We start from the raw sequence: 16,237 nt of genomic DNA, 5'->3' as shown, positions 1-16,237 counted from the left end.
AGGAGATAGGATATCTCCATTAATTTTTTATTTTATTTTAAGCCAGCACGATGCTGCACAAATGTATGGATAAGGAGGGTCTTCATTAAGCCTTTGTTAATTACAACACGGCTAACTCTGGTTTGGCTGCTCCTCCGCAGGGATGGTGGATTTTTAATTAGATTTCAGTTCAATGCTATGCTGGAGAAGGAGCATTCCCTTTATTGCACTGGTCCTGGAGATTACTGCCTTCACTCTACAGAATGAGGAGGTTACTTCATTGGCATTGCTCCAGGATGTACTTGCCACCAACTAGTGGCAGTCTACTTGTTATAGTAAGCACCTTGCAGCAAAGCAATTGTCTTATATCTGCAATGCACCATTCACACTCATTGCCCAAGTTTGGAAAGCACTTAGCACGTTGTCTGTGCTTCTGGAAATAAATATTGATAATATAAATAATAAATATTTCTTAGAGCACCTCAGATATAAGACAGTTCAAGCAGGAAGTGTAGGGGCTGGTCTGAGTTTGATTATTGCACTTGGTTGTGCGTTGTAATTGTTTCCATTGTAACTGCAGAGTTGCCACAGTGTCTCTCTCCAATCTTGGAGTGTAGGAAAGAAATTGGCAGCCATTGCATCAGCCAGCTGGTGCAGAGATGTCAGGCTGGTATGAGGATCAGAATGTCACTAGACTTAAGGGCCAAGATTGAGTGTATCCATTGGCTATTTGCAGAATACTTCGGTGTCAGTTGCCTGCAACCTTGTATGTCACTGAGTGGCATTAGAGCCTGCCAGATTCTCATTGTATATCTGGTGAGAAGACAGCCTTGTAATGGGGGTTAAGCATTCCCTTTTCATTTGTAACATAACTTCAACCTTCTGAAACACTACCTTGGAGTGCTCTAAGATGCTCTTGATACAGGGATAGCATGGTGCCACTATACCAGTTGGTGTGGACTGTGCCAGTAAGGGAGATCAACTGGGAGGTGTCTAAGGACCTATCTGGGCTTGAGCAAGCGTGATCAGGCATGAAGGTTCATTTATAGCAGTCCAGGATGGTGTAAGAAGGGAAGAATTCCCTGCCTGATACAGTTTTGTCAGACATCCAGTCTCTAGTTATTTGGCACAGGGAAGGAAGTAGGGATGACAAGAGGAAACATTAATTGATATTTACTAATTTGGCAGAAACCCATTGTGGTTGAGTGAGTTGATTGGCTTACTTTACCCCTAACCCAAAGTCTGTGGGCCTAAATCGCACGTGAACGAACACATGGTGATGCTTCACCATATGGAAGCCATAATTTGACTCCAAAAAGGGATGGCACTAGAAATGTCTGACTGCCAGGTAACAACTGAAGGCTTGACAGACACTGTACATCATTAATGAAAGCAGCAGCCTAAAGCTCAACCCAATGCTCCTTCCTAGAGTTTTTATTCCTAATCACAGAAATAAATATAGTTGCTGTGGCAACAAAATAACTGTACATCTTCCCCCCCCCCCTTTGTGATATTAAATACAGTGATAACTTACACTCTGGGACTGAGAAAGTCTCAAACAAATTAAAAATGATGCTCTTCCATTACAGCAGATACACTCCGACCTCTCTCTGATAGGAATTCTCTGATCTCTGACACATATCTGAATAAAAGCTTTGGTTTTTTTTCCCCTAATTGATTCTCTGAGGTTCTCCAGAACACAGAACAATGGGCCAAACTCTGCTCTCCTCTACAAAGCAGCAATTCACACTGAAGTCAACAGGAGCTGCAGCCATGTGAACAAGGGCAGGATTGGTCTAATGTTATTACTGTAAGATCTATCACACTTTCCGATGACCTCCTGTTAACAACTGCACTCAAACCAAAGAGCTAAAAGCAACAAAAACAAAGATATACTATAAATACTCTCTCTCTGGCATCTAGCAAATGATGTAAAGACACAATTGGAAAAGCACCCTGAACTGCCTGTCAGTAACATGTTATTAAATATTTTTGTCTACTACCACCACGACCATGACATTTTCCATGTTCATTTCACAAATGTGATCTAGAGTTCACTTACTGTTAGATGCTGGAACAGCCATGCCCTCATGATATTTGTGGCTACTTTGGGAAAGATGCCACGCTTTTTATGTCGCTTTTTGTCCTTATCTGGATCATCATCATCACCTGTGCTGGGGGAAGCTACACTGTTGTCCAAGCCGTCACCTGTAAATATAGTGAATCAAATTTTGACTTATGCTATCTTTAGATACTTCAGTCAAAGCCTGACTTTGGGGTATATGAATATTTAAATGGGATATAAATTCTTTTGTGCTGTAATTCCTGGGGAGGGGGAGAAAATAACCTCTCTCAGACAAATTCTGGTTTATTCTGAACAACTATAAGAATGAGATAGCCATTTCTCTCATTTCATTCAGCACAGCAACAAAAAAAGTGAATTAAGCACCCTGCTTGCCAAGCTGGAGGAGGGGGAGTCTCTTCATTACCTTCACAGAAATCTCTCTGTGTTTACAGATCAGGCAAATGGTGTTTGACTCAAATTGTGGCTTATAATGTATTGATGATGTTATGTCACCTTAACATGCAGCAGCCCAGATGCCATGTTCCACTCTGAGATGCAAAGTTCAAATTCAGAGTCAGCTTGCTGGCAAATCTCTTGCACCATTTGGTCCTCTACCCAAGTTCAAAACGACAATAGTAAGATTGAGGCTCTATCTATATTAAGACTGGAATTTTCAAAGCATCTAGATGCCCGACTCACATTCACTTTCACTGGGACTTGGGCACCTAATCTCCTGAGATGCTGTTAAAAATCCCGGCCCAAAGAAATTCATGCTGGGTTAACTACACTTATACCAATGCAGTATGTAAGCCCTGCCTTGTGCTGGTGCACCAAATCTATGTTAGGTGTTTGCACCAATGTAATTACATTGATCCAGCACAAATTTCCTTAACATAGAGAGGGCCTTAAACTCGCCAAATTAGCAGCTCATCTACGGGAGTATAAAACTGGATAGCAGTGGCTTTTGTCGGTGGTGAAATAGCGGCCTATTGTGCAGAGAAAAACAATGGTTTTGAGTGCCTGGTCAATCAGTGCACCATTTTTGTTTAAACCCCAAAAAGTAGTTCATAAACAAATCCATATAGTGATTTATTCTCTTCATCCCCCGCATGCGGATTGAATGATGTATCATGGCTTCCAAGAATCGTACTTTTATGATAAGTGCAGAGTTGTGATGCAATTAGGCAAGTATTCTCTACACCCCGAGGCAAGAATGATCAAGAAAATAAACTGAACTGAGCTGAATCAAGAGTTTAATTCTGTTCTGTTAGGAATAAAAAACAAAAGATGGGTTTTGGACTGTCAAAATTGTCATACACTATGTAGAGTTTAACTAAAAAAAGTGACAAAGTTTTATATTTTTAGTATTTTACATTTTTATATAATTTTACTACTGACTGTAGTGAATTTGTAGCTGTCCTTATGACTGATTGTGTGTATTTAATGCAAGACTAGACTTGAATATTCATATTTATAAAACAAGGTCCTCATGAAGAGTCCAGATATCTTTGGCTGATAAATTCTTTGAAAGCTCAGTAGGTTAAAAAAAAAAGAAAGAAAAAGAAAAAAAGGCTTTTATACAGAGAAGCAATTCACCATATAAAATAATAATTCATAAAAGAAACATGAGCAAAGGAAACAACTCAACAGCATTTAAAATTTCCATGGGCTAATCCACTTTCTATCTGTGAGACAAGAGCAAGGAAAAGAAAAATATTACATGTTCATTGATTAAAAATGAAAAGCTTCTAACCTAATGACACTGTCTTTCACCACCTCCCTATGATTGTTTTACCACTATTTTTAAAATATACTTTCTATCCATTTCTAACCCCCTTCAGATTAATTTAGTAGGCAATGCCTAGTGCCTGACTAGAAGAGAATTCATTGATAATTTATGGAAATATGTACTATAATCCAACGGAGATGACTTTTTTCCAGCTTTGTGCATCAATAGATAATCAAGGCCTTAAAGCAGCCTGAGCTTCCCATTACCTCAGGCAAAAGAATTCCTGAAAGCATGCCTTCAGGGCACCTGAATTATATACTCCATTAGGAGAGGAAAAGCTTTCTGCATTCCATGTATAACACTCCCCAGAACCTTTCCTGTTTATTTCTGCTGTATGAAAGCAGAAGCATTAGGAACAGAATTTTTTAAGTGAAGACTTATGTAGATACAATGGAGAAACCTTTCAAGCGAGAGCCAGATCACCTCCTTCAATCCCTGGCAGTGACCTATCCCAAATAAAAGGTTTCTGTTACATCATTAGCTCAAGCCAAAAACAGCCTTGGCTTAATGCACAGTTTGTTCTTCCTACTGTTTTTAGGCAAATACAGCTACTTTACTCCCATCTGGGAGGGAAATTACACTGCTGGGTTGTAATCTAAGACAAGATTTTCATTGGAAGCAAATGCTTTCAATCCAGTATAAATACTGGTGCATGTTCAGAAAAGCCTAAAACAATAAACTCTAGTCCTGTCCGACACAAGTTAGGGAAGGTGAAAGGGGGAAGTGGATAATAAAGCAACAAACTATTCTAAAAGCAAATACTTTCATATATTTTAAATAAATTGTTTAATCTCTTCCACTTTTTTAAATTGAAAATTGATCCTGTAAAGACTAAACCTCAGAGGAAAGTCTAAATGGTCAATTGTGTTTTTTAACATTTCCATTCACTCTGCAATTTGATACAGTCACCTCTATGAGGTCTCCAGAGAATTTCTTTCCCCTTTTTTTTCTTTTTTCTTTTAACATCACTAACCAAACTTGAAGAACCATTGACCAACCACATGGTAGCAGCTACGAACCACATTTGTAAAATGTCAGCAGTGACTTCATTCCTGAAGTTGACTTCTCCTAGCGCCAAATGAAGGCAAACTGAAAAGGTGGAAATAATCATAAAAATGATGCTAGTCCATAAACAAGCTTACAGCCTCATTAGTATAGCAGTAGGCTCCACTGGGTGATTTATGCTCGTTTTGCTGATGCCATGAGGAAATGCCATAGGGCAACTTTAGCCAACTGCTAATGGTTTCTGACAGCTTCTTAGCAACTAGTGCAAGCAACGTTGTGGCGTTTGCTAGTGACAGAAACTGAAAATGTCATATTATCTGCCCATGTGTCACGAAGCCCGTGTGGCAATTAACTAGTAGGCCAGTGACTGAGGGGCCAGAAGCTCTTTAAAATGGCCTTTGGCTATTCGGGGAAGAGTATGCACACTGCTTGCATTCGTGTTGCACATATGCAACATTTTAATGCAGAAATCTGGTTCAGACTACCTCTGCCTCAGTCACTGATGAGTTTGGTCCACTCAAATCCTTTTGTCTGCAGAGAAACTCCCAGTTGCTTTCTCTTTAGGCATTGCATGACATTATCAGAGGAATTTAAAGTAATCTGTCTTGATATAATTGTTTGAAATGGCAGTTTAATTGGCAATACCTGATTCTCTATTTTTGAACATTGAATCCAAAAGGTGCTAGCTGTTTTTCTGCTCTCTCACAAATTAGTCTAAAAGGATTTAAGATCACTGAAGCAGACTCATTGCCTGTCAAATTGCTAGGAGCAAAGGAACTCTGCACAGCAACTAGACACTATTTAAAAAACACCGAGCCTATAACAAGCATAAGGAGAGTCTTGGCTCCACATTTCAGTTTCCAAGCTATCAAAACCATACACTATATGTCAAACTGTCAAACCTTTCAGCATGGCCATTTGCCCTTTCAAATAATATTTAAGAATTGTTTTTACAAAATTTTATAGGCCATGGTCTAGTGAAAGAGGCCAACCAACAAAGAAAGGAATTTGTACTACAATTCGTCCATGGACAATTTCTTGTGAGACCTGGGCCTATCCCCATGGAGTAAGGCAGGTGACCTGTGGCAGCTCCCAGGCTGTCAGAGAGCTCAGATTTCAAACACTCAACTCAAACGTCCCAGAGTTCCCTATTTAAGCACACCCAGGCATTTAGGCTGTGCTATCTTGTTCCTTTCAAGAAAGGATAAAGCAGCATTTATTGTATTCAGACCATTCAATGGGTCAGACTGGCCATGTCAGCAGGGGTTCCTCTCATTCAGGTCAACCTCCCCCCACGCCCCCAGACACATTCTCCTCCTACAACTTCCCTTCTTTCCCCTTCCTCCACACCCCAAAATTTGTAGACAGAAGCAGCAAAAAGGCAACAAAGTTTGTAACAATCCCATAGCATGCAATTATTGCTGGTGTTTATGGGTGATCAGTTATACACATTTGTTGGCAAAATAGGTACTTTATATATGTGCTTGCATTCATTCATAATAATGATGTGCTGCAGCCACAAAAATCATATGACAAGTCTAAACAATTTTTCCTAGTTTTACAATGAGCCAAAAAAAGATCCTACTGCAATATTAAAAGATAGCAAGTATAACTTTTCATTAAATATATTAGGCCTAGGACAAATTTTCAAACATAGAAACATGAAATTAAGCTCCTAAATCCATATTTAGGCTCTAAATAAAAATGACCCAAATCTGCAAACGTACTGAATACCCCTTGCTCCAATTCATTTGAATAGGAGCTGCAGATGCTCAGCACCTTGGAAAAATCAGGACAACTTCTCCTTAGGTGTCTAAGATCCCAATCCCACAAACATTTGCACATGAATGACTTTATACATCAGAGTAGTCCTGTTGAGTTCAGTGGAACTACTCATAGGCGTAAAGTTAAGCATGTGACTAAGTCTTTGCACAACGGGTCCAATTCAGAGATTAGGAACTTAACTTCAAGTACCTATGTTGAGAAATGTTGGCCATAATTTATACTTCATACAAATTCATATACTTACACATAGTGGGCCAAATCCTGCTTGCATTACTCACGTTAGTGGATTATTTGCATGAACAAGGCCAGAAAAATATGGCTCATTCTATACATTTTTTTCTAAATACACTTGGAAAAGGAGTTAATTTTCTAGCCAACGTTTTTTTTAGGCTATGAAAACCTCATTAATTGTCTTAAAAGTTAACTATAGCTTCTAAGACAAACAGAGAAATACACTGCTCCCCGAAAATATTTTCACAATACACAATCTTATGCAGTAAGTTGCTCTTTCACTCTAGGTAACAGTCATATGATCAAATTTGCTTTAAAAATATTAATATTTTTTTCCATTACAAGAACACTTCTTCTTCTTAAAAGGCTAAATTCCAATCTTTGCTCAAGAGCTGAACATTTTGAACATTTTAAAGGAGGTGTTATTCAGGGGGATTATACTGGTTAAATTCGATTAAAATTGCTGGGGGGGAAATAGCTTTTCTACAAGTCTGAAAAATTAGACAGCACTGGAACTTGCACAACCAAACTGCAGGATGGAATCTACATTCCAGGGTCCAGCTTTTACAATCCACTTGTAGATAAGAATCTAAATCCACCACTTTAAGGAGTTCACTGAAGAAATGTGAAAGAAATGTACCCAATAGGACTGGAAAATACTCTCAGCAACTTTTAAGTGCACCCTGAACTGGAAGACACCATTAACATGGGACTACGCCAATGTCCTTTAAAATAAGGAGAGCTCCCTAAATTTAACTTTTTGTTTTTTCAAATCTTTCACATTAATGGCGGTTTCTATCTCTTGGAGTAATTTAGGGTTGCACATTTTTGTGCTTAATAATCTAATACAATAAAAATATCTGCTCTGGCCAGAGACTATATTGGATTTTGTATTAGAGTGACATTGTTCTCCGTTCCAGTGAAACAATAAACACACAGCTTCTCTTCATTCATAGTCCTGTAGATAATGTCTTTTTAAACTCAATACAAAGTAAAAATTAAAAAAGAACATTCAGGTATGTGTTTCCCTTTACTTCTGACTATTTTTATTATGAGACACTTCAAATTCTCTAAGTAGAATATTTAACTTTTAACCATTTATTCACAGCTCTGTTGGTCTTTTCCTCTTGCATCCCAAACAAGAACATAAGCCTTTTGGTAACCATTCCTGATCTTAGGTATACTGGAATCTTTTTCCACAGTCAAAACTGATGTCCATATAATCAAGACAAGTTCACAGTAAAAGGCATTCTGGGAAGTTCAGTAGACATCAAAACGATGTTTTTGTATCGGATTGCACTGGAAAGACTTGTTTATTAATGAATAATTTAAGCTAGTATAATGTTCCAGAGAGATTTTAAATAGCATCAAAACAACTTTCTTCAAACTTACATAAGAAGAGTTAATTACAAGCACCTCTCATGATATTTTCACTATTCACTCAGATGCCCCTTACTAAAATATGTAAGATATGTACTGTATGCTAGCCACCAATTTGCTGCTTTCACACCTGCACTATAAAAGGGCCCAATCATACTAAATACTGAGATTTTCCTGTAAGATGGATAGCATTTTCCAATGAACTCAATGAGAGCCAGAGTCTCTCACCTTTGAGAAGGAGCAGGCCTGAACATGCTGTAAGTCTAGACTGGGACAGAAGGAATTACTCTATCAGACCCTTACTGCTACTGTACTTGGATTGACTGGAGCTGGGGAATATAGAATATGTGGACCGCCCATTCAAATTTGAACCAGGAAAGTAGTGACCAAAAGTCATTTCTAAATGAGAGTTTTTCAGAGGCCTCTGAGAAATGGGTTACTGGTCTAATTCTAGTGGACAGATGTTCCCCCTCTAACTGGCACTAAAATCTGAGGAGTGAATGGATATGAAGACTGAAGCACCCACCCACTCCAGAAGAAGGTTGACACACGTTGGCATGGTGCTTGCACAGCCATCATCCAAGCTGTACCTGTTCTGTGCTTAAACAGAAGGTTTCAAGTGACAGGCCTGTCAATCTGGCAGCTTTCACAACAACTACATTTATGTTTTTTTTAAAATAAGTAACATTCCCCCATTGTGACACTCTCTCAACTTGCCAACACCCAAACGTGGGACTAGAAGTGAAAACAGGGAAGACAAGAAAAACAGTAGTGTAGAAAGGTTAAAGTGGCTGTGGGATTTCTTTATCGTAAATAACATTTCCTGTTACTTAAATTTCACAAATAGTTATTTCTGATGCATGTGCATGATTCAATGCCTGCTGAAATAAATAGGAAGAATCACATGGACTACACTGGGCTTTGGATCCAGCCCCAAAAGACTTACAACAATGGATGTTTGGGGTCGGGGTGAATTTAGAGCATCCTTTTTTTTCAATGAGGGACAAATTACCGGTAATTAAGGAACAGGCTTGTTAACATGTTTAATGAAAAGAGGTAATGAGGAACAAAAAAGGTTGAAAATGAGCAATAACAATGCACAAACACAGTATGTTTGGGTTTGCAGGCATATCTTAAAGAGGTGCATTACATTTTTCATGCAAGGATTCAGACCATGACACAAACAGCAGGGGATTGCCAGTCACGGACAGTATCCATATTTACAAGTTACTAAAGGAAACAGTTGCAAAAATATCCTACACAAATATTCGTATATGGTGTAACCTGGCCAGGTATAAATTACACTCTGGCATTTGACAAATTTTCAAAGTTTTTTCTTCTTGAATCATTGTACTTTGTTCTTTAGAGACAGAAGCACCTTTTTCTAGTAACTTGATCCTCCTTTTTTACTTGAATTCCCCTCAGGCAAACAACCAGCAAATTAGCTGTCTACACAAAGAGTAAAAACAGCATTGATGAATAGGGAAGAAACACAGATTTTACTCATTTTCATCCATTCAGCAGTTTTTATAGCTAAACACCAAGGAAAAAAATCTGCAAAATGTAGTACAACTTCTTAATGGAGTCCAGGAAAGTCCAGTATTATGGACAAGTTGCAAGATATTTTTAGAGTTATGTATCTATACTCTGTATTAAATATTAAAAGGAAAGCAATTAATTTAATGGGAAGCCAACAACTTTCTCCTGCCAAAAACCAGAAGCTTACTTTGGGAAGTTGTAAGAATAAATACTGCATAGAAAGAAAAGTACCTGGTTAAACAAGAAAAATATGCTGTTTTAACCAAGAAGAGTCAAAAGATCTTAGAAAAATCTAGTATAAATGTCATAACACTTGTTGAGAAAAAATGGATTCAATATGAAAAAAGTTACACACTTTGTTCAGATATGTTACTTTTAAAAAGCCTTTTGGCACATTAGCTGAGAAGCCGGCCTATTATGTTGTCAACAAGAAGGAAATAAACTATCTAACTAGACAAAAAAGTATTTTGGCCTGAATTTTGATTTGACTTGTGCTTACACACAGGTTACAAACTGGGAGCATATGAAGCAGCAAAGGAGCACGTCTTCAGAATCACACTACCATGACAGTCTGCCAAAATGTACGTAGCTAGTAAAAATGGTCCAGAATCTCCGCGAGTGTAAATCAACATGACTCCACACCAGCTGACGATTGGGCCCAGTAGGTGGAAGGGCCTATCTGTGCATTTTACACAGTTTGTAGGACACCTGACTTGTGGCTGAACCTAAATGGATGCAGGAGGCCCAAAGCAAAGAGGAGAGCATCCCAGTTATAGCCTATTGGCCACTTTATTTGTGGGAGTAATTTCTCCCAACCAAGTGTTACCATAGGCCACTTTCCCTCAGCAAGGCTGCCTTTGTCCTGCACCCTGCCAAAAGAGATAGGAAGCAAATAATTTTGCACTGCTTCCTCCAGTCTGAGAGGGAGATAACCAGAGATGCTCAGGAATTTTCTGTCAAAACTGTTTATGACAAAAAATGCAACAGTAAAATTTCAATTTTGCAACAAAAGTTTGATTTTCGGTAGGGAAAAAAAATCAAAAACAAAAATATTTCATTTTTGTTTGACAGCAAATCAAAACATTTGGGTTTGTCAAATTAACTAAAATGTTTTGTTTGGGGTCAGCTCAGCATTAATCTGTGTTTGCCTGAGCTGCCACGTGGTCCTCCCCTCTGGCTGCATTGCTGCAGGGCACTATGGGAGATTTAAAGGAGAATTGTGGCATGAGGCAACTGAACTACAACTCCCATGAGGCACCATGGCAGCTCAGTGAGACACAGATTCATGTCAAACTGAGCCAAAATTCGGGAACGCTGAAACATTTCATTTCAATAGAAAGTGGCAGATCTTTCTGCTACATGAAATATTTTGGCATTTCAACTTGTTGTCCCTGATTGAAGATGAAAACAAATGATGAAATATCAGAATGTCTCACTGGATGGAAATCCTGATTTTTGACCACCTCTAGAGATGACTGCCATAAGTCAGTGGAGACTAACAGGTCCTCTGGCCCTGGAGGGCAGGTACTTTGGATAACCCTTCTTTGTCTCATCAGGCAGCACACGCTGAGGATCTGCTGTTTGCCAGCCAGAAGGCAGGCTCATTGTTGAGCCCACAGTTTTGCCTGGAGGCATGCTACAATCTCACTAATGTGCAATAGTATCTGGCCCCCTTTTTTGTGGTTTGTTTATTTCAGAATACAGCGTCTTGGTTTTTATTTTCCCTCATCCATCAATGAAATCTGATAATGAAAAATAAAACTGAATAAAAGAAAACAGATGATAACCATCACTCTTCATGTGTTACTACACATACAATTGGCCCAGGCACACTTGTCAGACCATGCTGCTGATAAAGGGAAATACAAAAGCAAACTCACACAGCTTTTTCTCTTTTGACAATTACAGAGCCTCAGTTGTAGTTGTTGCCTCTGCAAGCCTCTCATCCTCCCCGAAACCCTTAGACAAAGTTCCTTTTGCCCACTACCACTTGCTTAGGCAAACTATAAACTCAAACATCTACCTCTCAATCTAGTATTTCAGGAAAGATGCCTGCCTTTAAAATTATGGTAAACATTTACAAGAATAAGAAATGCAACAAAAAAGAATTAAATGATAACACTTAGCCAATTTTTGAAAAAACACCACACAAAGGCTAACTAATTTTCATCACAGCCTTCTCACATACGATAGCTAGTTGTTGTTATTTTAGTACCCCCATTTCACAGATATGGAAACTGATTAAGAAAAATTAAGGGCCTGAGCGTATGACCCTTACCCAGTTGGATTGTTTGCAACACATGAGTTAAAGTGACAGCACTGGGACTTAAGTGACTTGTTCAAGGCTGCAGAGTAAAAACAGTGTCAAAGGGAGAGTTCATGGCCTCTGAACTAAAGAGTCAGAAGTACTTATATCTTGTGCTCAGATCCCTTCCAAATAAGACAAAAAGCTGAACAGAAACTCTTTCCATTTTTATAAGCAAGGTTACAAAACAAACACTTATAACTGAAACAGTTCTATTGCTGGTAAATCGCAGTCAGAGTGGACCACAAACTTTTCCTCTCACTCCCTCTACCAGAGAAGCTTGGGCATGCTTAAAAGAAAGGATGGTTAGCTCTTGGAAGAAAGATTAATGTTATATTGCTCATCACATGCACACACAAAATAACCAGTTGAGGAAAAGCATACCTTAATCCAAGAGGAGCCCTCTGCATAGGAATCTCTTGGGGATGTCTGAGGGAACGGAAGGGTTTAGACAGGTACAACAAACTGAGTTCTTCTTTATGCTGTTCCACACTCCCTACACTGCAAAAAAATAGTGGTTTTGTTCCTAGACAAGGGTCCCATTACAATAAATAGAGGGAGGCTGCTTGTAGGGAGGGAGGTACAGAAGCCAAAAGGAGATAAAAAGATTGACTACAGCAGGCTTGTACCAAATTTCCATCCACCTGACTGTCTCTGTCCAACACAAAAGGCAACTCTGTCCTCATCAGGAAGTGATTTAAAAGGTTGCAATGAGAGAAAAAACAAAACCTTGAACATGGGATATTGTGAGACTGATTATTTTGCACAGAGAACCAGTCCTTACAATTACAGTGAAAGCCACCTAGATATGCGTCTTCCAATAGTAAATATACAAGGCAATGTGAGTGCTAATGGAACGACAATTTTACTATAACAATTTCTGGTGACTTCCATTCTGCACCACACATAAGAGGGAGCTTCACAAAGTGTTGTCTGAAGTGCTCCTAAACCAAAACAAAAAATTGGGAGCAAGGGAAGAGGCCAATTGATTCCCTGCACAAAGGTAACACATCCTTATCCCATGTGGAAAGAAGAGGGTGTTACCTTTTCCACTGGGGCTCTCCACAGCACTATCCCCTGCTGGGCTCCCTGATTCACACACAAAGCAGTATTAACACCTCCAGTGTCCTATGAATGACTGCTATGGAACCAAGGAAGCATAGGTCCTGTGGGAGATATCTTAGTGAAGGAGTGGGGCAAGGAGAGCCGCACAGAGGCTCCAGGCAAGATGACTGCTCCTTCTGCAAGTCTGGAAGTCCTCTTATGCAAGAACCTTCTGGATTCATGGGGGCTTCAGCCTAAGACTACTTGGCGCTCATACCCTAAACTCCTCCCTCCAGAGCAGATGCTTCTGAGAAAATGCTGCAAGATTAACCTCATTTACTGCCCCCTGAAATGCCAATGAAGAGGGGTCATCTGGCACCAGGATGTCAAAATTGATGACAAAACCTTTCACCGCTAGGTTGCTCATTGCAGCCAGTTTTTGGCCAGAATTCTTTTCACCAAAAGATGAAGATTTGGGTAGATCAAAACATTTTACAAATTCGTGTCAAATTTCCCAATTTGTTCTGGTTGGGGGAAAAGAAAAATCCAAAAAATGGAAACATTTCATTTTGACATTTTTTAAATGAAATGTATCAATTTTATTTGAAACAACTTTTTGTTTTGAAATGTACTTCAATTTTATTAATAAGCCTTTAAAACTACTTGAAAACTAAGCACATTGTTTCATTTCTGGTCAAGCAAAACGTTTTGTTTTATAGCAAATTTAATAAAAAAAAAAAAAAAAAAAAAATCAGTTACTCGCACAATTCTAGTGCTGGTTTGAATCCAGCACACATAGTGCACTCTGAAAATTCTTACCATCTAATGGCTGTTCAGGGAAATAATAGAAATGGGTAGGTGATCTTGGCCCATTGTTAGTGGACAGGAGTCACATTTAGCACTAAAAAGGACCCTTGTTTGCAAGTCTCAGCAGAGGCCAAGGACTGGTTCCTTCAGCATGGTCCCTCAGAGGCATGTTGGAAGGACTTTAAAAAAATAAAATATTTCACATCTACTAGCTACCGGGTCCCCTCAAATTCAAATTAAATGCATTCAGTATCTTTTTGGTTTCCTACCAACTAGCATCATTGCTTCTGGTTCTGTGCATGTTATCTTACACTGCAGATAGTGATTAGTCTATATTTTTCTCCCCAACAGCTCTGCAATGGTCTTGAAGGATCCAAAATACGCAATGTAGGTGACAGCAGTGTTAGGCCAATAATGAAGGCTTTGGGAATTTCAGCTAAAATGTCATCTGCACAGAGAGATTTTATTCTATGTTCTCTATTTTTATCCCCTTTATTTTTTTCCCCCTACTCTCTCCATCATTAGCTGCCAGGGGTTCTACTGAATTGACAAAGAGCAAGGAGAAAAGAGGGAAAGGCTCTTGGGTCCCAGTTTTCGTTATTGTTTACGTTACAGTTGCACCTCGCAGCACTTATAAGGTCAGGGCTTCTTTCTGCTAGGCACAAAGGCAGAGTGGGAGTATTCTTTTCCCCATTTTACTGATGGACAATGAGTCGCATAGCAATTAAGTACCTTGTGCAAAGTCACACAGAAGTCTGTATCAGAGGTGGGAATTGAACTCATAAGTCCAGAGTCCCAACCCAGTGCCTTAACTATAAGAGCTTCCTTCCTTTTCCTGTTGAGTGCATAAAGCTTGCGGTGTTCTCTCTCTAATACTGCTTTTGTAAGAAAGAAGCATGTGCTGTCAGTGGTTTGGTTCATATTTAATAAAATATATATTAGTAATCAACATAATTAAAGGAATCCTCTATATTTGGAGGACCAAAAATCATAGCCATTAGTCACAATTTATTCTTGCCAGGCAGAGTTTGGCTTCAAAAGCAGTTTTGCTTTTCACATTGTGTGGTTGAAGCAATCCCATGCACGTAGAAAGGAGTTAGCACTAGAGGCGTTGCTCTTCCCCAGTCTCATCTAGGTGACATGAAGGAAGCTTTTCCTATGCCTTCTTCCTTGGGGGGGGGGGGGGGGCTGGACTATTGATGGTTCTCTGTGAAGATTCCACAAATGCTTGTTGATTGGTTACTTCTGAAGCTTGCTTATTTCACTATGGGCCTGAGAAACTCACACTGGCTTTGAATTAGGTCCTACAGCTTCTTTATGGAGGGACTACATACGGCTTACTGGATACTTTAGGATTTTGTATGTCTTTGCTGTACTGTTCTAAAAATTAAATATATAACCTTGTTTTTTAAACTGTCCATACACATGCATGTGAAAAAATGCACATGTCAACTGTGTGCACAATTAACAGGGTAACACGCAAACTGTCAGCTGTGCATCTAATTGGCCATCCACAAATACTGATTTGTGAATGCAAAGGCAGCAGCTCCATGGGGAAATTAGGTGTGCACAACTGCATGCACACTAGGGGGGAAAAAATCAGGCCCTTACATTTCTAGTGAGTCCTTATTCTTTGAATCCTTTCATGGACTCCCTTTTTCCACCAAATAAAATTCAAGCTTCTTGTCTCTACCTTCAAAGCCCTTCCTACTTATATTCTATTGTCACCTCCATTGTGTCAACAATGCCAGTTTCAACCAGTTTGTCTGCGCTTCACTCTCAACCAGCTCCATGCCTCCTTTTGTATCACTGGACAGGGCCTATAACATCACTATCCCTCCATTAGACCCACTTCTGCCAAGCACTGCAGGAGTCAGTCAATTTATATTGTCTAGGTTGAGGGACACCTGGGGATTATTGGTTATTTACTTACCAAAGAAATGACATATTAGGATTGTATGATTAATCTCCCTTCCCCCAACCTTCACAGGTTGCTCGTTTTAGACTATGAGCTCTTCGGAGCAGGGACTGTATCATTGTGCACGTGAAGGTCAGCGAGTGCTACCTGAACACAAATAACTCTCCATAATCCTGGATTTATGTATGATATGAATAAAAAGGGTTCTGTGATGCTTTGGTGTTCAAAATTGTGGGAAGGATGGATCCCTTCATAGAAATTGTTGGGAATAGCAGAAACTTCAGAAAAAGGAGTGGAAAGAAAGGGCATGGGAGGAGGAATCTGCATCTTCAAAATGGAAAGGACAACGGAAAGAGGAAAATGGGGAAGTCTTGTTTCAAATGAGCAAGT

At 39.3% G+C, this 16,237-nt stretch overlaps 1 protein-coding gene across 2 annotated transcripts in view; it reads right to left on the bottom strand.

The window, feature by feature from the left end:
* Nucleotides 1-16,237, bottom strand: part of MEIS1 (Meis homeobox 1) — a 127,257-nt gene that overhangs the window by 59,913 nt on the left and 51,107 nt on the right. For both annotated transcript variants that reach the window (XM_024211116.2, XM_024211117.2), the window contains exon 8: nt 2,042-2,187. In XM_024211116.2, coding sequence (XP_024066884.1) covers nt 2,042-2,187 — 146 coding nt within the window. The remainder of the gene's footprint in view (nt 1-2,041; nt 2,188-16,237) is intronic.

The sequence above is a fragment of the Terrapene carolina genome, unplaced genomic scaffold (assembly GCF_002925995.2).
Source record: "Terrapene carolina triunguis isolate 2854851 unplaced genomic scaffold, T_m_triunguis-2.0 Scaffold132, whole genome shotgun sequence".
In the NCBI taxonomy this organism is placed as follows: domain Eukaryota; kingdom Metazoa; phylum Chordata; order Testudines; family Emydidae; genus Terrapene; species Terrapene triunguis.
Note: the sequence above shows the minus strand (reverse complement) of the source record. Positions and strands in the feature narration are given on the sequence as shown.